Here is a 24,785-nt window from a genome sequence, read left to right as displayed (position 1 = left end):
TCAAACATTTTTAATTAAGATATTAGGTATTATAAAACACAAAAGTAAATAAAAGAACAACGAGGAGGGAAGGGAAAGGGAAAAGAGAAGTGAAGGAAGGGGGGGGGGAAGAAACATTGACTTCCAACTCTCTCTGTTAAAGTAGAATAAGGCAGGTGCATCAAATCACAACTTTTTATTTTTCCATAATAATATGAACAAGCCATTTTTATAAAGATCTATCAGTCTAATCTATAAAGATTAGAGCCGAGGTGGCACAGTGGTTAGGGTGCAGTACTGCAGGCCACTTCAGCTGACTATTATCTGCAGTTCAGCGGTTCTAATCTCACTGGCTCAAGGTTGACTCAGCCTTCCATCCTTCTGAGGTGGGTGAAATGAGGACCCAGACTGTGGGGGCGATATGCTGACTCTGTAAACCGCTTAGAGAGGGCTGAAAGCCCTATGAAGCGGTATATAAATCTAACTGCTATTGCTATAAAACCTAAAGTCAAAACTACATTCTTGTCCACATCAAGCATGAAATTCAGAAGTGGCCACATGCAAGCTGGGGGAGGCCAGGGGAAAGGATGGTGCTGCAATACCTCTTGAACACAGCGATGCCAAGGGAAAAGATGGCATCATGCCATGAGAGTGCAGGGAGCCCAGGGGAATGGATGGTGTAACTCCACAAAACTGCAGAACGGTTGGGGGGGGGGGTCTTATCAAAGTGGCTTCCCCGTTGATTTTGCTCATGGGAAGGTGGCAAGGAAGGGACTAAAGGCGATCATGTGATTGTAAGATTCTGCAACAAGTAATTGGTGAGTGAGGACTCCTGCATAGTACTCAGCCACTTAAAAACAAAAAGATTGAAAGCATTTATCCTCCCCCGATTCCAAATGCTTTCCATAGAACCAGCCACGAGGAAAATGCTTGCTAAGTTCGGAGACTGCAGCTAGTCCAGAATGCGGCCGCGCGAGCGATATTGGGTGTACCGAGGTACACCCAAGTTACACCTGTCCTCTGCGAGCTGCACTGGCTACCAATTGGTCTCCGGATGCAATTCAAGGTGTTGGTTATGACCTTTAAAGCCCTACATGGCTTAGGGCCAGCGTACCTACGAGACCGCCTACTGCCACATATCCCAGCGGCCAATAAGATCCCACTGAGTGGGCCTCCTTCAGATGCCGTCAGCCAGACAGTGTCGGCTGGCGGGCCCCCGGAGGAGAGGCTTCTCTGTGGCTTGTCCGACTCTCTGGAATCAGCTACCCCCAGAGATCCGGACCTTACCCACTCTCATGGCCTTCAGGAAAGCTGTTAAAACCTGGCTGTTCCAGCAGGCCTGGGGCTGTTGACCTCATAGTTGAGGTCCAGCCCTGGTTAGAATGAATGCATGTGGTTTTGTGATTTTAAACTGTCTTTTTTCTTATTTTTTCTTTCTCTTTTTTTCTTTTGTAAGCTGCCCGGAGTCCTTCGGGATTGGGCGGCATATAAATTTTAATAATAAATAAATAATAAGTGTTTGAAAATGGATGATAAAAGTTACACTTCCATCCTTTTTTTGGGGGGGGGGTTGTGCACCGAGTTTGAGAATTATTTCCAAATATTCAGCTGTCATGGGATATTGTAACCATGTATGTCCTGATTACTGTAATCTCTCCAACAAAAATATTTATTCGCTCATTTATTTGGTTCAGATCCTGCCTTTCCACCAGGAGCTCCAGATGGCTTCACCAACCTCCAATTTTTCTTGATCAGAGGCAGATGCAAAGAAGAACCACCAAGTGGATTTTAAAAAGTGGCATGCTCTCACCTGAAAGGATAGTAGAAATCCCGGATCCACGTATAATTGTCGCCAGTTTTACAGGTGAGCTTTATAGATGTTTTCCCGCTGTATCCACCGCAGGTAGCGAAGGCGAAAATGGAGAATATCTATGAGAAATTGAGAGGGGGGGGTAAGAAAGTGACACATTAATGATGTTTTCCAGAGACAGAAGCAAACGCAGTATTGGTCTTCACAAGGGCAATCCATAATTCTTTCTGCTCTTCAGAACCATCTTCCAAACTTCACATGTTTTGAAAGCTTGGTTAGAGGCCCATCCTTTGAATCACACTTCAGCAGAGATCTCTTAAGAACTTCAAGAGAGCAGAGAGTGGGTTCTTACCTTGTATAGTTTGGAAAACTGATGAGGTTTGCACATGGTTAAGGTATAAGCTCCAATGGCTGGATTCATCCCATAATTTATGCTCCCCCCCCAAAAAAAAATATACAGCAGTACTTTGGTATTTATTGTTATTGGTTCTGGGAAATATGATGAGTACCAAAAATGCTGAGCACCAAACAATATTTTCTCGTAAGGAATAATGTAATGAGTCATAAAGAAGCTGACATCAACAAGTTGTAGCTTGTGCGTTGAGTACCAAACAAACAATAAGTACCGGGACAAAGTTTTTATATCAAAATACATTAAGTACCAAATTTGATGAGTTTCAAAGCAGTGGAGTACCAAGGTGCCACTGTATTCAACTAGGATGCAAGGCACTGTTTGCCGCATGACAAGGAAGAAACTAATGCTCAAATTGTGGAAAATGTTATCAAAGCCCTTATCAAAATACAATTTTAGTTTTATTTATGTATCAAACCCTACCTGCAGGATGATTTTTATAAACAACTCAAGGTGGTGAATATATTTCTCCTCCTATTTTCCCCATAATGGCGACCCTTTGGGGTGAGTTGGGTTTGTAAGACACAGAGCATTGGAGTCCCTATCCCTGCAAAGAGAGACTTTTAGTCCAATTTATCTTCTAGGTTTTCCAGTGCTCTTAAGGACACAGTCAAAACTACATGCCAGTTAAGGAAGGCTGAGCTAGTCAGATTGACTGCAAATTATGTCACCACTTCCACTATAAAGAGTAACACCCAGAATCCTGTTGACTAAGGCTGTGCAAATCCAAAGAGGTCCTTGAAACACTTTTTAAAGCAATTCTCTTCAAATGGCTAAAGCAACCGCATTTTCTTCTGGTGAGCTTGGGAGACGACACGGCTGCTTTAATTACCAAAAAGGCTTCACTGCACTTTTCCTTGGGTTCCAAATAGAGTGTGTGTGTGTGTGTGTGTGTGTGTGTGTGTGTGTGTGTGTGTGTGTGTGTGTATCCCTCCAGGCTAACCTGGGGTGCTCACATTACAACACTGGTCGAAAGGGCCCAGCAGAGATTATACTACCTGAGACGTTCCCAGGAAACAACAACAGAATGAAAAACTGCTGGTGACCTTTTACCGCTGCACCATAGAGAGTATTTTAACTTACTGGCCCTGTGTACGGTTTGCCAATTGCACAGTGGCAGATAGGACAGTGCTCCAGAGGGTCAACGTCATTGCTCAGAGGATCATTGGTTGTCCTCTCCCCTCTTTGGAAGAGCTTTCTAGCTCCCGCTGCCTTAAGAAAGTTCAAAACATTCTTCAAGATCCATCTCATCCCAGGCACCCTTTTTTTATTTTTTTGATCTATTACCATCTGGCAGACGGTACAGGGCAATAAAAACAAGGACAAATAGGCTGAAAAACAGTTTCTGTCCCAGGGCAGTAAGTACATTGAATTCTACTGCATAGTGCAATATTAATGCAATATCAGGGGCTTTTCAATTCAATTGTATAAAATGCCTAGGATGTGTGTTTGTTTTATTTTTGTAGTTATAATGTCCATTGAAGATGGCATTTAATTTTGTTGTACGAGGTGCAATGACAATAAAGTAAAGTAAAGTAAAGTAATTTAAAGCAGGCCGTTTTCATTTTTAATTTGTGAGATTAGATCCAGAAATTCCTGAAACACACATTTCATTCCTATAAAGAAAAGCCAAGGTTGCTATTTCAACATCTTAGCCTGCCCCCTTTCCTAAGTAATGACCATACTTAAAGCCCAAGGAACCTGTTGTGCAACATTTTACAACTGGCTTCAGTTATTGCTTAGCACAAAATCTTTCCTCCCCAAAAGGTTGCAGTTTGGAATTAACTGTGAAACTGTGAAAACTGTGAAGGGCAACCAACGAACAATGGAAAGTTGAATGAGTCAGCCCAGGAACGACTCATGGTCATCTCCACTCAGGATGTCCTACGGATTAAAGGGAGAAGGTAAGAGAAGAATTTTGCCCTCTGGCTCTGGATTTCCTTGTGCTATTGCACACATTTCCTCTCTCCGCAACAGGCTTGCACCATTATTACCCAATGTGAATAGAAGTGCTGAAATCGAACACAACCAATCACACCTTGGGCTGCAAAACGAGTGGCAAGACAAAAGGTTAATTTTGGATGATCACACATCAGAATAGCATACCTACAAATCTCCACATGTGGAGGAGGACTAAGGACCCAGCCAGGTTTTCTGGGAATAGCCCTGAAATACCATTAGAGCAGGGGAGTCAAACTCAAGCTGCGCAGGCCAGATCCGGCCCATGGGGTGTTTAGATCCGGGCCCCGGGGTCGCCCTCGAAACAGCAAAGGACCAGCCTGCAGCGCCTCTGCCAGCGAAAATGGAGATCCCTGTTGCCTCTGCCCCAAATCTATTTTAAAAATTAATTTTGGCATCCAATCAAAGACAGTGTCGTAAACTACTTAATGCTATTCATATTAATTTCATTTTTAAAAATATTATTCCCTCCCCGGAGTCATCCAGCGTAGCATGCAAAAAGAAAATCGTGTTTCTATAAATAAATGAAATAAACAAAATCATTAAAAAACACCCAACAATTTTTTTTTTTTAAAAAAAACAAAGTTCATTTTTAGAACAGGTCAAAAGGCAGCCTGGAATGTCTTTAGCTTCTGTTTAAAAGAAAACACAACGTTTGAAAAGGACAATTAATACTCCTGTCTTCCTCTATATTCCCCTCTGGGTTTATTTTCTTTGCCATCATTGTTCCTTTGTCTTGTGATATTTTTGTGGGGTTTTTTGGTATTAGTCTCCCGTTTTAAAAATATTTTAACCATTGTAAACCACCCAGAGTCACCTATCCATTTGACAAATGATTATTGACCTATAGTTTGCTGAAAATAAATCAACAATGTGTAAGATATGTTTATAGCCAAGAAATATTGTGGGTTTGGTTTCAGACCACTGCAATAAAGCAATATCACTATAAGGCGAGTCGCATAAATGTTTTGGTTTCCCAGTGCATAAATAAGTTATATTTATATTATACTGTAGTCTGTTAAATGTCCAATAGAATTATGACTAAAAAATTTACATACCTTAATTAAAATAGTTTATTGCTAAAAAAAAAATGCTAACCATCCAGAAGTCGTAATCTTTTTACTGGCGAAGGATCTGGGCAGCATGCCGCTCCAGGGGGCTTGTGGCAGTCCCATTCCTGCAGGAGGCGGCTGTGCGCGGTGCAGGGAGGCAAGATTCGACGGGTCCAAATTGATTTCCCTTTTAATTCTGGAGATCCATAATGGTGCAACCTCCACTGAGTGGATTGAGTCAATAACTGGGGTCTTCCTGGTGGCCAGGGGGAGTTGCCCAAAGAGCTTATCTGACTCAATCCAATCATGAGAGGACAAGGTCAACCCAATCTGGATACTCCTCCCCGCTCACTATGGAGAAAACAAAAAACAGCCCACAATATCTGTGAAGCCACAATAAAACAAGATATGTCAGTACCTGGGGTTGTATATGTACTACTGTCATAAGCTACGATTTACAAACCAAAATACTTTGGGTTCAAAGAACCTGCTAAGGTTGCACTGGAGATTTATGCAATGTGTGAGCCCACCTCTATATAGCTGAACATGTAAAGGAGGATGGGAATAATAGCTGCATCCATATCCATTCCTTCCCTGGGTATGCTTGGAATGCCAGCTGAACTCCTGTAGATGTCAATTTTTATTTCATTGAAATCCTGAAGAATTGGTTGTTTATCTTTGGGCTGTTCACCATGATGCACAGATCATGGTGGATATTTCTGCTAAATGTTTAGACTGTCAGGTCTGGAAGTCATCTTTTGCATCGGGCCTTCCAGCTGGCCACATTTAATGCTGGGGGAAAATGGGAGGAGGGGTTGTATGGGAGATATATAGTCAAAATAATATTCCTTTCTCAGATAGTCAAGGTTATTTTGCACTGAACTTGGAGTGGTGTGACTGGGAGGCATCTCCAGTTGGGACGGTGGCTGATTGGACCATGGGATGGACGTGTGGGTGCAGGGGAAGGGACGTGGACTTTCATTTGGGTGGGGAAAACCTGGAAGCTTTCAGATTCGGGTTTCCCCAGATGTGCCAATATGACATCTCTAATAAAATGGAATTTTGAGGAACCTCAAGCCTCCGAGTCTCCTTTCGTTGGGGGTGTTACTTGGAACCCCGACACTGACAATGCCAAACCACAGGTAGGCCTTAACTTACGACCATTCATTTAGTGACCATTCAAAGATATAACAGCACTGAAGAGAATGATTTACAACCAGCAGCATTCCCCATGGTCATGTGATCAAAATCTGGGTGCTTGGCAACCAGCATGTATTTACAATGATTGCAATGACACGGTCAAGAGCGGGAAATCAGGAAATCCAGGCAGTTCAAATGAATGCAAAGGTTTATTGCAAGCTTAAGTTTTCTACAAGAATCTGAGCTACTAACGGTTCAAGCCAATTGGTGATAAATAAGAGTCAAAGGAATTCAAGGTTGACTGGACCTGTTTGTCAGTACAAAGAGACTCGAGACTGATGACTCATTTGACTCCTCCCTCGGGCTCAGCCTGGTCATCTCCTACAGTCCCACAGTCATGTCATCGCTGTTTCTAACCTACCCAGCCAGCTTCTGACAAGCAAAACAATGAGGGAAGCCAGATTAACAGCTAAAGTGACTTAACAATTACGGCAAAAAAAAAAAAAAAAAAAAAAAGCTTGTAAAATTGGACACGACTCACTTAACAACCTTCTTGCTTAGCAATGGAAATTCTGGTCCCAATTGTGGTCATAAGTTGAGGACTGCCTGTATTCAGAGTGGGGAAGTCAACTGTGATTGTGAAGAGCTGGAGGGGATCACCCAATGGCACACTCAGTTTAAGCGTAAAGCCAATGATGTTTGGGGTGAAAACAAGTGATTTTGGTGTCGGAACTATCTCTAACAAGCCAGGGAAAGGGGGAGCTCAGTTAAGAAATCAGTTCAATGCAGGAGTTGTTAGAAGAAGCAAATTCCATACTAGGGATCATTAGGGAAGGGATTAAGAATAAAAATGCCAAGATAATGCTCTTACATTGTAGAATACACCCACAAATCTACAGGGCATACATAATCCTGAATAGTTCTCTTTGCCAAACCCTAAAAAAATAAAATAAAGATAAAATACAACTGGGAAAATGGCAGCAGAGAGCAACCCAAATCACGCAAAACTTGAACGCTTTCCGTTTCAGAAACGGTTAAAATATTTGTGACACTCAATCCATGTTGAGGGCTGCAGGCTTCCAAATATCGGTTACCAAGCGAAGAATAACAACAGAGGGATTTGTTTCCCTCTCTCCATTGCCAGGAGCCAGAGGCCTCTGGTTGGTCCCTGGGAGAAACGAAATGCTTGCCTGGAGGCTTCATCTGGCAAAATTATTCTTACGTTGAGTTCTTGGAACAATTTTTGCCCAACATGATCATGTGGGAGCTGTCGTCATTTCAGAATCGTCAATTTTCTTCTCCCAGGCATTTCTACTGGACGTCTTTTGAGCTTGCTCCTCAAACATCCAAGTGCAGAGACAGAAGCTGTGCTGGCTGTTACATCGATCTATCTGCCTACCTGTCCAATTCATTATGGTCACCTGTCTGACAAGAGACTCTGGGCATGTGAGGTTGTGCCATCTGGTGTCCGGTTGCAAGAAGTCAGGCGCCAGGACAAAGTTCAAAAATACAAACATATTGTTAATGGATAATATTTAATGATATATACAGGTGTGTTGTACCACTGAAAGTAATTTGGACAGAAGCGCCAATTAGTGATTTGGGAAGGAAAAAAGGGGAGGGAATGTTAGATATCCTACTAATTGGCTCTTTTTTAGAATATGTTATAAAGATGTAAAGTCATGGCAGATTCATTGAGATTGTGAAAATGTGCCAGTAGGTGGTTTGTGTCTTTAAATATAAATGATTTTAGAAAAAAAAAAAACAAGTTTAAGTAACTGTAATCAAATACAATGATGGTAAAATGCATAAATTCTAAAACGTACAATTTAATTTGAATGAAGTATAGGTAATAATTGTGGAAGAAACGCACGAAATGTATCTGTACCAATGGACACGCTTTCTACAAGATGTAACCAAAGATGATTCGTTTTTTCTTTCTTTCTTTGTGTATGTAATGAAAACAATAAAAAAAATTAAAAAAAAAATACAAACACGTTTCATGCTAGGATGTATTCACGAGAAAGTGAGCTGCTTGCGGTGAAAGGCGAACTGCCAATAATTGGCAATGGACTTCACCGGGCTGTGTGTTTGTGTTGGATCTAGGTTTCTTACATGGGAGTAGAGCAGGGATGGCTAACCTTTTTGTTGTCTCATGCTGAAAATGTGCACCTGCACCCATAATGCAATGTGTGCACGAGACACACACCCCGTGCCCTGCCCCCTGCGCATGCATGCGTGACGCCCCCACGCTCCACCTGCATGCACACACTTGCCCCGCACTCCAACACGCATCCACGAGCGACCCTCCTACACTCCAATGTGCATGCACATACGACACCCCCCGCATGCCCTGTTTTGGACCCCCGGGCTCCCCCTGCATGCACACGCTCCCCTTGCACGCCAACGCGCATTTACGAGCCGCCCTCCTACACTCCAATGTGCATGCATGAGTGACCTCACCGCGCCCTGTTTTGGGCCTAGTAGGCATCCCTGCAGCTAAAAATGGGCCATGGGGAGGCGCCGCACTCCCCCACCCCTGCGCATGCATATGCGCCCCATGAATACGTGCATGAGCCTCCTGCCCCCGTGCATGGACTTCCCACATGTACCCCGGCCCCCACGCATGCACGACAGAGACCTGAAAATTAGCTGGCTGGTGGTAAGTTGAGGACTACCTCTAATGATCAAGGAGTCAGCAATTAAAAAACACGGTGGCGCAGTGGTTAGAATCCATTATTGCAGGCTAACTTTGCCCACTTTCAGGAGTTCGATCCTGACCAGCTCTCAGGGTTGAGTCAGCCTTCCATTCTTCCGAAGTGGGTAAAATGAGGTCCCAGATTGTTGGGGGCAACAGTCTGACTCTGTAAACGGCTTAGAGAGGGCTGTAAAGCACTGTGAAGCGGCATATAAATCTAAGTGCTAATTAGGTAGCATTCATTGCCTGAATACAAATGTATACTTGCTTGATGTGACAAGCAATGCCGCAGAAGAGGCATTTTTTTCCCATGAGAAAAGAAGAATCCTTCTTCCAAAAATGGAGTCCCTATTATGTTTAGAAGCTCACGCTTTCTTTAAGGAGCTCAATGAGGCTTAAGTAGCTCCCCCATCCCACTTTCCGCACCATTCTTTATTCTCAGAAATACACTACAAAGCAAAAATAGGAAGGGGATATAACCACTCACATTTAATCCCATTGAAAATCATTAGGCCTGAAAATAATGAATCATATTTCAGAAGAAGGAAAGCCTGTTGAACGGTGCCTGGATTTCAGAACTATGCTGAAATGGCTCAAAGCACCGAGTAGAGATATACCACCCAGCCCTGGTCCTTTTCAAACCCTTTAACTCGGCATAAAACTCCTCCTGGCTGGGGAATTCTGGGAGCTGAAGTCCACCCAGTACATCTTAAAAGTTGCCAAGTTTCAACAAACACTAAGCTGAACTCAGCCTCCAGATGTTTTGGATCACACTTTGTTATTTCTGTCACTGGTGGTCAGGCTGGTGAGTTCTGATCCAGGAGTGTTTACCCATGGCTACCTCTGACAGTGAGAATAATTAATTAGTGGAACGGTTGCCTTCAGAAGCTGTGGGGGTCCAATGCTGGAGATTTTTAACAAGAGGTTGAAAAAGGCATTTCTCTGGAGTGGTATAGATCTCTTGCTTGAACAGGGGGTTGGACTAGAAGATCTCCAAGGTCCCTTCTTACTCTGTTAATTCTGTATTCTGTAAATTGGTGCCAGATTGTAACCTCAAATGTGACAGCACAAATAACAATAGCCCCTAGACTTTTATATTGCTTCACAATGCTTTACAGCAGTGATCCCCAACCCCCGGTCCGCGGAGTACCTGGCACCGGGCCGCGCAGCGGCCGGGGGTCATGATCGCTGCAGCGGCCGGGGGCCATGATCGCTGCAGCGGCCGGGGGCCATAGTTTCTTTCTGTATGCAAATTAGGGCTAACTGGCACAAGGGGTGTTACTGGACCGCTGGTGGCACTCTGACGTCACCAGCGGCCCACCGCCCCCCTGTGTCCAGCGCCGCCCTTCTCATTCCTTTTCAGCGCTTCAGCGCTGGCCGATTCCTGAAAAAAACCTAAGAGCGCCTGCGCAGCTACGTAGGGCTAGCGTAGACAGCGCTAGTAGCGTAGCCTTGCACTTTATATTTATGTAATTGTATTTTATTTTGTAAGGCATGTTTAAATACAATAAAATAAAAGTTGTTTAATCAAAACAATCTGATATATAAACAATCAATGTGTCGTCGCGAACAACGCCCCCCCACCCCTGCGCGCGCTCAGCGGGCCACGGTAAAATTATCAAAGGCTGACTGGTCCGCGGCGATAAAAAGGTTGGGGACCACTGCTTTACAGTACTGTCTAAGTGATTTACCGAGTCAGCATATTTTCCCCAGCAATCTGGGTCGTCATTTTACCGACCTTGGAAGGATGAAAGGCTGAGTCAACCTTAAACCAGTTAGAATCGAAGGAATCGAACTCCTGGCAATCTGAGCAGAATTAGCCTGCAATACTGTGTTCTAACCACTGCGCCACCACTATAGCAATAGCAATAGCAGTTAGACTTATATACAGCTTCATAGGGCTTTCAGCCCTCTCTAAGCGGTTTACAGAGTCAGCATATTGCCCCCAACAACAATCTGGGTCCTCATTTTACCCACCTGAGAAGGATGGAAGGCTGAGTCAACCCTGAGCCGGTGAGATTTGAACAGCCGAACTGCAGAACTGCAGTCAGCTGAAGTAGCCTGCAGTGCTGCATTTAACCACTGCGCCACCTCGGCTCTAATACATGACAAGACTCAGAAATAAAATGAATCCCACAATAAATGCACCTTTTTCCTGGTACCATCAACTGCTGATGGAGTTTATAATTTCAAGAGTAGAAGACCTCAAGTGTGAAAAAAATTGTGCTTCACCCATGGAACCCCAAACAATTATGGGGTCACCACCCATATCTAATCAGTACACTGCAGGAGTAAAACAATACAAGCACAGCTCAAACAAGCTTCCTGCTATGGAGTGACTTGTTTTTATGCACATGATGAAGAACAAAATCTCACGGAAAGCAGAGTGAAAGTGCTATCAAAGCACTCGGTCTTCCATTTCCTGTTTAGTATTTTTAATCCTCCTCTACTGTTAATGAAGGGCTCAGTGCGGTGGCTCAGTGGCTAAGACGCTGAGCTTGTCAATCAGAAAGGTTGGCAGTTTGGCGGTTCGAATCCCTAGTACCATGTAGCGGAGTGAGCTCCCGTTAATTGTCCCAGCTTCTGCCAACCTAGCAATTTGAAAGCATGTAAAAATGCAAGTAGAAAAATAGGAACCAACTTTGGTGGGAAGGTAACAGCGTTCCGTGCATTTAGTCATGCCAGCCACATAGTGCTGGCTCTTCGGCTTTGAAACGGAGATGAGCACCACCCCCTAGAGTTGGGAGCAACTAGCACATATGTGCGAGGGGAAAATTTACCTTTACCTTGTTGTTCTGACCCCCCTCCTCCGTCCAGGAACGAAAGCCGAGACAAACGTAAATGAGAATGTTTTTTAATAAGTCCAGACTCTCGTTGGCTGAAAGCCAAATCAACAAAGAGATAAGCACTTTGGCAACAAGTTCTACAAACCTTGGCAGCAATGCAAACAAACTCTGGCAGCAATCCAGCCTGCCAAGTTTGTTTCTCGTTAGTCCCTAACGTTGACTTCTGCAAGAAGGGCGTGGCACAAGCAGTCTCTTTTATAATCTGGAGAGGAGCTTAATGAGCATCAGCTGAGTGTAATTACCTCCTGCAATTATGTAGTTGTGCATCCCGGAACAACTCATAGGTGGTTTCTGGATCGCTCTCTCTTGTCTCCTCCCCACTGATCCAAGGCTCAGGCGCCACCTGGTGGCCAACCAGTCTCTCTGCGCCCTGCTCGGAGTCGGAACCCTGTCCAGGGTCCTCCACATCCTCCAGGGCCGACTCATAAGGCCCCTCGCTGTCAGAGTCTGGTGGCAGCTCCAACGGCTCCTGCCGGGCCACAACACCTTACTGTTAATAAAGCATGGGCCAGAACATCAATCCAATGCAAATCAGTATTGATGAAATCAATATCATGATTTAGAGCACAGCACGGTTTACTCTTAACTTAGAGTGAAGCGGGATGGGCTAGAAATCATAATACTGATTTAATGGATTGTGTATTCCTCTAAAAATGTTGAAGATCTTTCCTGCCAAGATGGAAACCCTCCTTGGATAGGAAACATCTCCCACTTCTAGTGTGCTTCTAATTAGGCCTCTCCCATTTCCACCTCAAAAGCAAACTCTAACTTAAAAACAAAACTGAAAGCAACTTCTTTACCCAAGCTGTACTTTAAATTCTCCTTGTTATATAGTTTTTCACAACAGAAGACAAAGCCTCGGATGAGAGCATCCCCCACCCCCGCTCAAGCAGGAGATCCTACACCATTTCTGACAAATGGCAGGCCAATCTCTTCTTGAAAGCTTCCAGCGATGAAGCTCCCACAACCTCTGAAGGCAACTTCTGTTCCATCGGTTGATGGTTCTCACTGTCAGAAAATTTCCCCTTAATTCCAGGTGGAATCTCTCCTTGTTCAGTTTCCATCCATTACTCCTTGTCTGGCCTTCAAATGCTTTGGAAAATAGCTTGACCCCTTCCTCCTCTCTGGGGCAGCCCCTCAAATATTGGAACACTGCTATCATGTCTCCCCTGGTCCTTCTCTTCACTGAACCAGCCATGCCAAGTTCCTGTAACCGTTCTTCATATGTTTTAGCCTCGGGTCCCCTGATCATCTTGGTTGCTCTTCTCTGCACTCTTTCCAGAGTCTCAACATCTTTTTTAGAGTGTAGTGACCAAAACTGAATGCAATACTCTAGGCATGGTCTTACTAGGGGTTTATAGAGTGGTATTAGTAAATACCTCACTTGATCTTGATTATATCCCTCCGTTAATGCAGTTTAGGATTGCATTGGCTTTTATGGCCGCTGCTGCGCACTGTTGGCTCATGTTTAGCTGGTTCTCCACTAAGATTCTAAGATCCCATTCACAGTCACAGCTATTAAGCCTGGTTTCAATCTAGGTCTATCGGGATTCCCTAAGATAGCACTTACGAATCCACCCCTTACAATCCCTGCTCTGTTTGAAAGGCTTGTGAAATTAATATAATATTAAAAACAGAATCCTATGAAAGCCATGATCCACAATCAGGTACTGTACTCAGGTATTTGGGCGTATCATGCTCTTACTCATGCTCTGATGCTTTTCTCGCAAACCTGATTTGTACAGCTTTTTTTGCAAAGGTATTGCAAGGACATGTTCCGTTTTGCTGCATCCGTTTGTTGTTTTAAACCCAGGGAAGCATTTGAACACGCTACCGCATCTACTTTTCTGGAAGACTCCCAGGCAGAACTGATCATTTTGAGAGTGCTTTCGCCTTGACTTACAACCACAATTAGGAATAGAATTTCTGATGCTAAGCAAGGCGGCTCTTAAGTGAGCCACTCCTAATTCTGCAACCTTTTTTTTTTTGCCACAGTGAAATGAACCAAGCAGTCATTAAGTGAATCTGGCTTCCCACATTGACTTTGCTTGTCGGAAGCCAGCTGGGAAAATCAGAAATAGCGACTCTGGTATCTTTGCAGTCGTTCTAAATGAATGCTAATTGTCAAGCTCCTGAATTTTGATCTTTTGATCAGTCATAAATCCCTTTTTTCCAGTGATTTCAGACAGTCGCTAAACGAACAGTTGTAAGTTGAGGACTAATTGTGCTACGAACTATAATGCAGTGCAATGTTAAAGAATCGGATGATGTAAATTGTGTTCCATGAGAGATATACATCAATTTGCATTTAAGGTACCCCCAAATTCCCAACGAAGTAAACACTGGGGATTTCATTAATATTCAAATGCTTTTCTTTCCCAGAATTCAGACACTGAATTCATTAAATGGATGAATGATGGAAATCATTTAAAACAAACAAACATTAAACCAGTCATCTTACCCCACAATATCATCATCATTTTAGCTATTCACTGCAGGATAAAGGCCTCTTCCGCATTTTTCCAACCAATACGGTCCTGAGCTTTCTTTTTGCCAATTGGGCCCACAATATTTGCTGACCACCATAATATATTCTAAACCAGTGGGGCTTTTTAAAAAAAAAAACAACTTGGAAACTTTATAAGATGTCTGGATTTTAACTGCTGACTGGGGAATTCTGGGAGTTGAAGTCCACACGCCTTGAAGTTTGCCAACTTTGAAAAATCCTGGTTTAAACTGTTGTATGGAGTCCTTGGAACTCTCTGAATCTGGATGCTTTTTAAGACAGGGGTCTCCAACCAGCTTTGCTGACTGAGGAATTCTGGGAGTTGAAGTCCACAAGTCTTAAAGTTGCCATGGTTGGAGACCCCTGTTCTAACAGACTTTTCATTACCCAGCCAGGCAGCATCTCTAACAAGCTGTTACCTACAAGCTCATAGAGTACAGGTAAACCTCGACTTACAACAGTTCACTTAGTGACCAAAGTTACAATGACTCTTTAAAAAGTGACTTATGACCACCATTCATACTTACGGCGGTTGCAGTGGGTCACAGGATTTACATACAGGTGCTTGGCAACTGATTCACATTTATGACGGTTGCAATGTCCTGTGTGTGTGTGTGTGTGTGTGTGTCCCATGATACCCTTTTGCGACCTTCTGACAAGCAATGAGTGGGGAAGCCAGCAACAACCTGTGTTCCTAATTTAAAAACCTCAGCGATTCACTTCAAACAAACATGGCGTGAAACGGGTTCACTCAAGAAATGCCTCGCTTAACAACATACATTTGGAGCTCCATTGTGGTCAAAAGTTGAGGGCTGACCTGTACCAAGGACTCCACAATTCAAGCCTGAACGACAAACACTCTCTTTCTGTTGTCTTAACCTGTTGTCTAACCTGCAGCTGAACCGCCAGCCTTTTATCAATAAATCAAGCCGCATTACAGGAAATAGAAACAAGGGCCAGAATTGCCTTGCAAACGGACACCATCTGGTAGCAGTACAAATAGAGATGCCATTTTGCTCTCTTCCCCAAGAATAAACTTACACAATAGCTTCCTCGCCCATTTCACTCCTCCGCAGCCCCGGGATCAGACAACACCCCCAATGATCATTTTCCCCTGCAAACCCCCCCTCCGCTAAAGATCTCCATTTCAACCTATCCCCCCCCCCCAAATCGCTTAGAAGCCTCTCTGGATTCCTTCCAGCAACGTCAAACGGGCGCTTTGGATCCGGTATGCCTGGGAAAAGAGGCCAGCCGTAGAAAGTGGTGGTAGTGGTAGGGGACCCAATCGATTCAGGCGGAATCCGTTCTGGATTGGGGAGCCACCCTTTTGGATCTCTCGCGGCGGGTTCCGCGGCTTTAGGCACGTGGCGAAGACCTCGCCAAGTATGCGAACGGAGGGGAGGCGTGGGCGTGAGAGAGAGAAAGAGAGAGAGGAAAAACTCCCCAAAATAGACCGCCGGAGGATTTAAGGGCAGAGGACTTCAAACTTGGCAATTTTAAGACGGGTGGACTTCAACTCCCAGAATTCTCCAGTCAGCTGGCTGGAGAATTCTGGGAGTTGAAGTCCACCCCGTCTTAAAGTTGCCAAGTTTGGAGACCCTTGATTTAAGGGTGTGGAAAAGTTTCCTCGAAGGAATCCAAGCATTCAATTTTGCAGCCCGGAGGCCACGCCTGTGTTTATAAATCCGGAGGACGATTTATTTTTTTGGGGGGGGGGGAGCGGGCGGGGGGAGAGAAGAACGGGAAGGAAAGGGTGGGAGATGGGAAAAAATGCAGGCGGAGGCACTGGACTGTGCAAGCAGGGCGGGCAGACGGAAAGTTCACTCGATCCTGGCTCGGGACAAGCGGGAAAGGGGAGGGGGGAGAGAAGGAACCGCCTGCAACACCCCCCCCCGAAAAAAAAACACCCCCGGGCGCGAACCCGCGGATTGCACGCGCGCACTAGTGCCCTTGCAGTCGCGCGGGGCGCCCCCCTCTCACTCGGTTTGCTCCATTTGCCTTCCCGTTTTTCGTCCCTTCGGGGTGGAGGGAAGCGAGGGGGGGGGGCTGCGCGGCATCCTGACTCTTACGCGCTGCGCAGCACTCGCCGGGGCCCTGCTTGGGCCGGCCGCCTACCGTCGCCCACCGCCTCCACTGACTTACCCATTGGAGGAATTTGATGAAGCCGAGCGGCTCTTTGACCGGCCCCAGATCCAAACTAAACCCGGACATTTCCAGCGGGGAGCGAGCGAGCGAGCGGAGCGCGAAGGGAGGCGCCTCTTTCGGTTTCTCGCTCGGGGAAGGCGGAGCGGGGCAGGGCGGGCGTGGGGGGTGGCGGAAAGGAGGCGGTTACGGCCGAAAGGGGCCGCCGGCCTCCTACCTGATTCACTCGCTCCGGGCTTGGCGGGGAGCTGCTGGCTGCTGGCGCTCCGCCCCGCGGCTGCAAGGCGTCGGCTCCGCCACTGGTGACAGTCACCTTTGGAACCGCGGGGTGGAGCGCGCGCTGGTTTGGCCGGCAGCCTCCCGTCAGGCCAGGCCCTCTCTAGTAGCGGACGGACGGAGCCCTCTTCCTCCGGGGCCTGCTGGATTTCCCAAGCGCCCCGCTCGCCCGTTTTTGCTGTGTCGGCCCTCTCAGCCTCTGAGGGGTGGGGGAACAACCGTTTCCTTGGCTTGGTGGGCCGTGGCCCTTCATTTGCCTAACCTAGCCTCCCCCCCTTCTTATTTTAGCCATGTCGCTTGAGGGAATTCATTGGAGAAAACAAGTATATTTGAAAGCTGCTTTCCAAGAGTCGGACAGGACTAAATAGAAAACATCAACATTGGAGGTTTTGGACAGAACTGAATTCTTTATTGGCCAAGTGTGATTGGACATACAAGGAATTTGTCTTTGGTGCATATGGTCTCAGTGTACATAAGGAGAATAAAATACATTCATCAAGAACAATGGAATAGACTAGAATAGAATTCTTTATTGGCCAAGTGTGATTGGACATACAAGGAATTTGTCTTTGGTGCTTATGCTCTCAGTGTACATAAGGAGAATAAAATACATTCATCAAGAACAATGCAATAGACTAGAATAGAATTCTTCATTGGCCAAGTGTGATTGGACACACAAGGAATTTGTCTTTGGTGCATAAGCTCTCAGTGTACATAAATATAAAATTCATCAAGAATCATAAGATACAACCCTTAGTGAAAGTCATGGATTGCAAATAAGCAATCAAATTATACTAGGAAACAAAATAATATCAAGTTTAAAGATACATGGAACAGTCATAAGTGGGAAGAGAGACGTATTTTTCAGAGTATAAGACGCACCTTTCCCACCCCAAAAGAGAGTGAAAATGTGAGTGCCTCTTATACACTGAATGTAGCCCTACCCACCCACCGGTCCCAACTCTTTGGCTTCTGTTTCCCAGCAATTTACCTCTTTGCAGCAAACAGGGCTTGAGAGGCTTCAACAGACTATAGAAATCCCTGCAGCCTGTAACAGCTGATGATCAGAGAAATGGAAAGTGAGACGCTGTTTGTCCCACAAGGCAAATTGCTGGGAGGCAGATTTTTCCCCCCTTGTGCTAATCAGGCTGTTTGCGGCAAGGAGGTAAATTAACAGCTATAAATGCCTATAGAATGTTCAAATTATTAGACTTATTTTTTAAAGACGGCTTTATTATTATTCTAGACAACTTAACAAATTTTATTTTAAAATAAATGATTGATCTGAAGAGGCCCCGTACTGTTGTTTTAAAAAGTGCTATTCTTTTAAATAGCAGAAAATAACTATATTCACATCAATTTTAACAGTATCTGTACAAGTATAGTCTGAAATATAACACTACAAGCAGTGTATATTGTCTGTTCTGTTTGCTGTTTGTTGCAAGGAGGGAAATTGCTGGGAGGCTGAGGTAGATATTTTCCCCTTGTTTCCTCCCCCAAAGCTAGGTACGTCTTATACTTCGGAGCGTCTTATATTCCGAAAAATACGATAGATAAGAGAGGTAGGTAAGAGATAAAGAAGAGATTGAACAACTATTTGTCTGAAATGGTGTAATAGGGTTTCCTGTTTGGGGATAGTTGGACTAGAAGACCTCCAAGGTCCCTTCCTGTTATCATCATCATCTTCCATCGAAGGTGAGGTGTTGATGCTATACCAAGCAGGCTCAAACACTTAAGTGGGTAGGAGCTATCCAACAACCGATAGCTGTCCGAGTTGTAGCTTAAGGAAATGTTCCTCAAACTCAGAACATTGAGGAAATGAGTGGAATTCGGCTCCCAAGATTCCCCAGCCAGTACTATATGCTGCCTGGGGAAATTGTGGGAGTTGAAATCCATACTTAAAGTTGGTGGGGTGGAGGAAACATGGCTTAAAACCACCATAAGTCTGGTAATAACTAGATAATGTTCCAGGCTGTTCTCCATGTCCAAAAACAGATCAACTGCATAAGCCATGTTTCTAGATCTACTGAAGCTTGAAGCTCTTGAAAACACAGTTCCTGTGGCAGTAAGAAAATCGCTTACTAATCACTAAGTAATTCTGTTGAAATACTAAATTGCAAACTTGTAGCCTGAGTTCTTGTGGCCACTGCAGAGTGACTGTTTTTCCCCCCTCCCTCTTCTCTGGCACTAATCCTTATTAAAAGAGTGAAGTTTCTAATCCCAAATGTCTCAAACCCAAGATTACAGCCACTTCTTAAATTCACATAGTATTGAGGCTCCTTAATAGATTGGGCGTTCCAGTGAGACGGTTGCTGCTTAAAACGAATTGCCAGTATGTTCATTCCTTGTGAAAAATTATACATATTACTGGGGGATTTTGAGATCATTTAGTCCAGCCTCCTGCCAAATCAGTCCTTCAGAGCTCATTCATTCCTAATCAATATCCTCCTTCTGTTTTCTTAAACTAATGATAAGAAATGTTCAGTCTAGGCCAATGTTCAGTGACTAGGGAATTCTGGGAACTGAAGTTCAACACATCTTAAACTTGCTAAGGTTGAGAAACATGGATTAAGGAAAAAAAGTGTTACTTCTGGACTACATTCTCTCATCCCACCCCAAAAATGGTATTGGAGTACCTCCTTATGAAAGAATATGATTGCATTTAGTATATTCAACTCAATATATAGCACATGTATTTTGGTTACATCAAAATCACTCCTCCTCAATTTTTTTAAAGTAATCACCTGAACCAACAAACATCATACAATTTTGAAAGTGCCAGATGTCTGATGTGGAAAATGTTTGACGCTAGAAAATTTCTTTCACTGAAAGTTTTCCAGACTTGATCTCAAAAAGTATTACTGTATTTGTTTCAGAGTATAAGACACATCTTGTATAAGACACACCTTTTCCCCCCTAAAAGAGGGTGAAAATTTGGGTGCGTCTTATATATACCCCACCCACCGGCCCCAACCATTTGGCCTCTGTCTCCCAGCAATTTACCGCTTTGCAGCAAAAGGGGCAGCCTGGAACAGCTGATGATCAATTGAAAGTAAAACTTGCTGTTTGCTCTGCATGACAAATTGATGAGAAGCAGATTTTTTTTCTCGTGTTAATCAGAGCGTTTGCTGCAAGGAGGTAAGTCAACGATAAATGCCCATAGAATGTTCAAATTATTAGACTTATTTTTTAAAGAATGTGATAAATGCCTATAGAATGTTCAAATTATTAGACTTATTTTTTAAAGAATGCTTTATTATTCTAGACAACTTAACTTTTATTTTTAAAAATAAATGCTTCATCTGAAGAGGCCCCGTGCTATTGTTTTAAAAAGTGCTATTCTTTTAAATAGCAGAGAATAACTATACTTCCAGAAAGCACATCAATTTTAACAGCATCTGTACAAGTGTAGTCTGAAATATAACACTACAAAATATTGTCTGTACTATTTGTTGCAAGGAGGCAAATTGCTGAGAGACAGAGGCAGATATTTTTCCCTTGTTTTCCTCCCCAAAATCTAGGTCTGTCTTATACTTCGGAGGGTCTTACACTCTGAAAAATACGGGTAATTTTATTAAGTAAACCTGTATTTCCCCAGGGTAGGGTTGCTTAACATTATTATTTCTTGGATGTAATGCTCTGTTAAAAAAAATCAAATATCAATTTTTTAATAAAATGAAATATAAATGTTAACTGTTTCACTGCTTTGAGGGATTTTCTTTGAAATGTTACAGTCATTATAGTTTTACTTGGCAGTAACTTTTACTGTACACAGTTGCATGTGTGCAGATGTGTGCAAATTATTTGGATTAGTTGCAATGAACATTAACTGATTAGGAACAAGAAACAATTTCCATTCAGAACAAGCAAAATAAGACTTAGAGAAGGCAGGATTCAACCAGGACTGGTTTTATGTGCATAGATTATAGGCAACAATGTGATTCTTGATAAAAAGGACCACAATGTAACTGTTGAGTAGCAATCCCTGGCCAAAAGGTTGACAAAAGTTTAAATAAGGTGGCTGGAAGGAGTTTTCTTTAACCTAATGACAGCCAGTCTGGATAATAAAACTTTCATCTTGAACTCTATGTTGATCACATGCTTTTCTTCTTGCTCTCAAAAATATTTGGAGCGTTTGTTGATATTTGATTTTGTCCGAATGCCTGGCTCTTTTTTAGGTGCAGGATAATTCTCGCTATTTTGCTCATAGCCGCAAGCTTTGCAATGGGAAACTCCCTTCACCTGCTAGGAAGTCAGACATATCCATCACCCTCCCTCTTTTCTTTGGAGCAAATAACATAGAAATGCCGCAATTCATTATTTGCTTAGCTAGGATATGATATTTGATACCAGATCAGAGGTCTTCAAACTTAGCAACTTTTAAGATTTGTGGACGTCAACTCCCAGAATGTCCACAAGTCTTAAAAGTTGCCAAGTTTGGGGACCTCTGTGGATGGATACGTGGTCTTCATTCATTCATTCTTCAACTTTGACAACTTTGAAGCAAACAGCTGGTTGGGACTTCTTGTTAAACGCTCTGCCTCAAACTGACCCCTATCAAACGGAGGAGTGGAGGGGCGAGACTTGACCCCAGACACGTGGGACCCTTTTACACGGCTGAGTAACTTGCAAACTCATTCGTGCAGGCAGCTTATCACAAAGGGAAAACCCCTTTTTTATAGCTTCTTCCGGGATGGCACAGATGGCACGGCCCAGCAGAGGGCCCGCGTCGCAGACTGCAATTCCCAGCATTCAGCGGAAACGGGACTCCGGCCTCGCACTGCATCCTGGAACCTGTAGTTCTTATAGCTGCTTCTCAGGCTGAGGCGCAAAGGAGATTCCCTTCCTAATTTAAGGCTGTTGTAAAAGACTTCTCTGGCCACAGTTCATGGGGAGGGCAATAGTACTCCGCGTCGTAAAGCACAGGCGGAATCCGAATTTTTTTCTTTCTACAGACATTCCAGCAAGATCCTCTGACTTCCCTGTCCCCTCCCCCCCATCTCGCCTAGGCAAGCGACCATTACGCCCGTCTCAATCGTTCCCCATGCCTTGAAGGGCCGATCGGGCTGGAAGGCGGCCGCGGTGCCCGACGGGAAACCGAGTTTTCCCTCTTTCGCCGCCTCAGCCGGACTGCAGAGGGCCAAGCCAACGCCAGGACTCTTTCTCCCACAATCCGCCTCCCACGTCAGAAGGGCGTTTCCGGCCCGCGGCGCCCGACGGGAACGGCGGTCCCGGAGTCTCGCCCCCTCCTCTTTCTCTCAGGGCACAGCTGCCCGGCGCGGGACTCGCACTCCCAGGCTGCCTCGCGCCGCGGGCTGGAGGCGCTGGTGGAGGATTGTTATTGTGGTGGCCCGGCCCCCTCAGACTCCTCTCAGTGTTTAAAGATGGCGGCGGCGGCGGCTGCTGCGGCGGCGGGAGGAGGCGGAGGGGGCTCCTCCTCCGCCTCGTCGTCCTGGGCCTCGGTGCCGCGGGGCCGCTTTCCGGGACGGCCCGGCGGGTGCCGCGCGCGGGGAGCCGGGGCCGGCAGCCGCGCGCGGGTCTCGCTGCTGGCGCCGCAGCTGCTGCTCTGGGCCGCCTCCGGAGAGGGCGAGCGGGCCGCGGCGGCGGCGGCGGGAACGACGGCGGCGGACACCACCCTGGGGAGCCTGCTGGGCCTCAGCCGGAGCTGGCGCCGCCTGCAGACTCTGCTGGGGGACAGCAGCGAGGACGAGCCGGTGAGATTCCCGCGGCGGCGGTGGCAGAGGCGGCGCGGCCCTTTTTGACAAGGAGGGCGGCCCTTGGCGCCAGCGAGCCCGCTCCCTTCCCGGCCAGGCGCAGCGGCCCGTCCACGCGGCGGGTTGACCTTTCTGTCTCTTTAAACACCCTCCCCCCCCGGCTCTCTCCTGCCCCCCCCCCCGAAAATCGGGCGTCTCCAACCGGTGCTCGGCTGGGCGGGGGAGGTTCCCGCGGGGCCGACGGCTGCTCGCCATCCCGGCGTCCGGGCAGGGAGTGTCGTGGCAGCCTTTCCCTTCCTGGATCTCGGGGTGGGGTGGGGTGGGGGAGGGACGGAGCCGGTTCTGAGCCGTGCCCGCGTCTCCTGCACGTGGATTGCGGCGGCTTTTGGCTCAGAGGAGCGGCCTTGGGGAGGAGGAGGAGGGAGAGGAGAGGGAGGGAGAGAGAGGAGGAGGAGAAGGAGGGAGAGGAGAGAGTGGAAAAGGAGGAGGGAGAGGAGAGAGTGGAAGAGGAAGAGGAGGAGAAGGAGGGAGAGGAGAGAGTGGAAAAGGAGGAGGGAGAGGGAGAGGAGAGAGTGGAAGAGGAGGAGGAGGTGGAAGAGGAGGAGGAGGAGGAGGAGGTGGAAGTGGAAGAGGAGGTGGAGAGGAGGAGGAGGAAAGGAGGTGAAGTGGAAGAGGAGGAGGAGGAGGAAGAGGAGGCCGGTGGGTGGGTGGGGGGTGGGTGAGTTTCCAGCTGATTGGCGCTGCTTGCTTCCCCCAGGGGCCTCCAGAGTGACTTCTGCTGGCTGCTTTAAATGCTTCCGAGGGGGTGGGATCCTCGTGGGTTTTGATAGCCCCCCCTCCCCAGGGGCGCTTCCCAAGGAAAACCCAGCTCTGGGAATTGCAGCTGAGCTGCCAGGAAACAATCCTGGAACGGGTGGGCCCAGGTTGCTTAACCAAGCCCTGCTCCTCCCTTTGTGCCCGCTTTGGCATGGCAGTGTGCAACTAGTTCAGGTGTGATGGGGTAGCCTGGTGAACAGATGCTGTCCTCCTTGGAGGGAAAACCGTGGAGGAGGGGTTTGCTTCCAGCCCTTGTTGTTTGCAGAGGCAGCTGTTCTCCCTTTTTGCTCCTAGGTGCTCTTTTAATAGGAAGGTGGCTCTTTGGGAGAGAGGGAGGAGGGCCTGTTTCTGGTTAGTTGGGGGGTGTGGTGCGGTTAAGACATATGCTGCCTTTGTTTCTTCCTGGATCCTCCAGAGTTAACTCTTTGAACAGTCACCTGCCGCTCAGGCTAACTCCTCCATCCTCCTGTATCCTGATCCTTGGAGGAAGCAACTTAACCAGAGAGGTCCTTCCCTACAGCTTCTTACAAAACAGCTTGGCAAATCCTTGCAGGATTCTAAGGGAATTGCAGGATTCTAAGGGGATCCCTTGATTCCTGCAGGGGCTGGATGTTTCTCTGAAGAAAGCCCTTGCTTGCTTCCAGGAACTTCAAAAAGTTACTTGGGAACATCCAGGAAACTGGAAATGTCTAGGAAGTGCCAGGAACAGGCTGGATGCCGGCTTGACTTTCATATATTTGTGGCAGCTCCTTGGGTATGAATTTCATTTCCATCATCTTAATCCAGAACGACATGGAGAAAAAAACATGTAGCCGAAGCTGAGGTTAGCTTTAGGTGAAGAGATATCCTCTCCCCTGGCAGAGATTATTGATAGGGAAGAGCTTTCTATCATGAGTCCCACTTACAGACTGCAGTCATCCAGTCGATATACAGTATGCAGTTTCCCCTACTTCGGCTTGATTGGCATCGGCTCTGAATATTTACAACTATCTTTTCCCCCCTTGGAAGCAACACATCAAATAGGCCTTTACAAGCTATTTTTGTATTTGGGGCAGTTTGCTGTTGCTGATTGCAAATGATGGATGATGGCTTCCTGACCAGGTTTCAAAAGTCGGGCGACATCAAGCACCTAGTCTTCTAGAATAGTGTTTTTCAACCTTGGCAACTTGAAGATGTTTGGACTTCAGCTCCCAGAATTCCCCAGCCAGCATTCGCTGGCTGGGGAATTCTGGGAGTTGAAGTCCGGACATCTTCAAGTTGCCAAGGTTGAAAAACACTGTTCTAGAAGACTCGTAAGGGCATCAATCCTAACAGAAAGTCTATGTGGCTTTTGAAACAAGGCCACCAATAAAAAGATTTGAGAATTGTTTGTAATGGATCACTGCTTCCTAAGGTGGAATGCTTTACGTCTTAGGACAGACAGTGGTCTCAGAGC

General features: G+C 45.8%; 2 protein-coding genes across 2 annotated transcripts in view; one reads left to right on the top strand and one right to left on the bottom strand.

Moving 5' to 3' along the window:
* Positions 1 to 16,790, bottom strand: part of LOC116515436 (synaptophysin-like protein 1) — a 29,120-nt gene extending 12,330 nt beyond the window's left edge. Inside the window, exons 1-2 of the mRNA XM_032227477.1 lie at positions 16,545 to 16,790; positions 1,790 to 1,908 (exon numbers count right to left, since the gene is read on the bottom strand). Coding sequence (XP_032083368.1) covers positions 1,790 to 1,908; positions 16,545 to 16,613 — 188 coding nt within the window. The 5' untranslated portion in view covers positions 16,614 to 16,790. The remainder of the gene's footprint in view (positions 1 to 1,789; positions 1,909 to 16,544) is intronic.
* A 5,264-nt stretch (positions 16,791 to 22,054) lies between these two features.
* The window catches only part of KMT2B (lysine methyltransferase 2B), a 77,165-nt gene continuing 74,434 nt past the window's right edge, over positions 22,055 to 24,785 (top strand). Inside the window, 1 exon segment of the mRNA XM_032227095.1 lies at positions 22,055 to 22,534. The gene's annotated coding sequence lies outside the window, so the exon portion shown is untranslated.

The sequence above is a fragment of the Thamnophis elegans genome, chromosome 12 (assembly GCF_009769535.1).
Source record: "Thamnophis elegans isolate rThaEle1 chromosome 12, rThaEle1.pri, whole genome shotgun sequence".
NCBI lineage: Eukaryota > Metazoa > Chordata > Lepidosauria > Squamata > Colubridae > Thamnophis > Thamnophis elegans.
The sequence above is the reverse complement of the archived record's forward strand: the minus strand, read 5'-3'. Positions and strand labels throughout refer to the sequence as shown.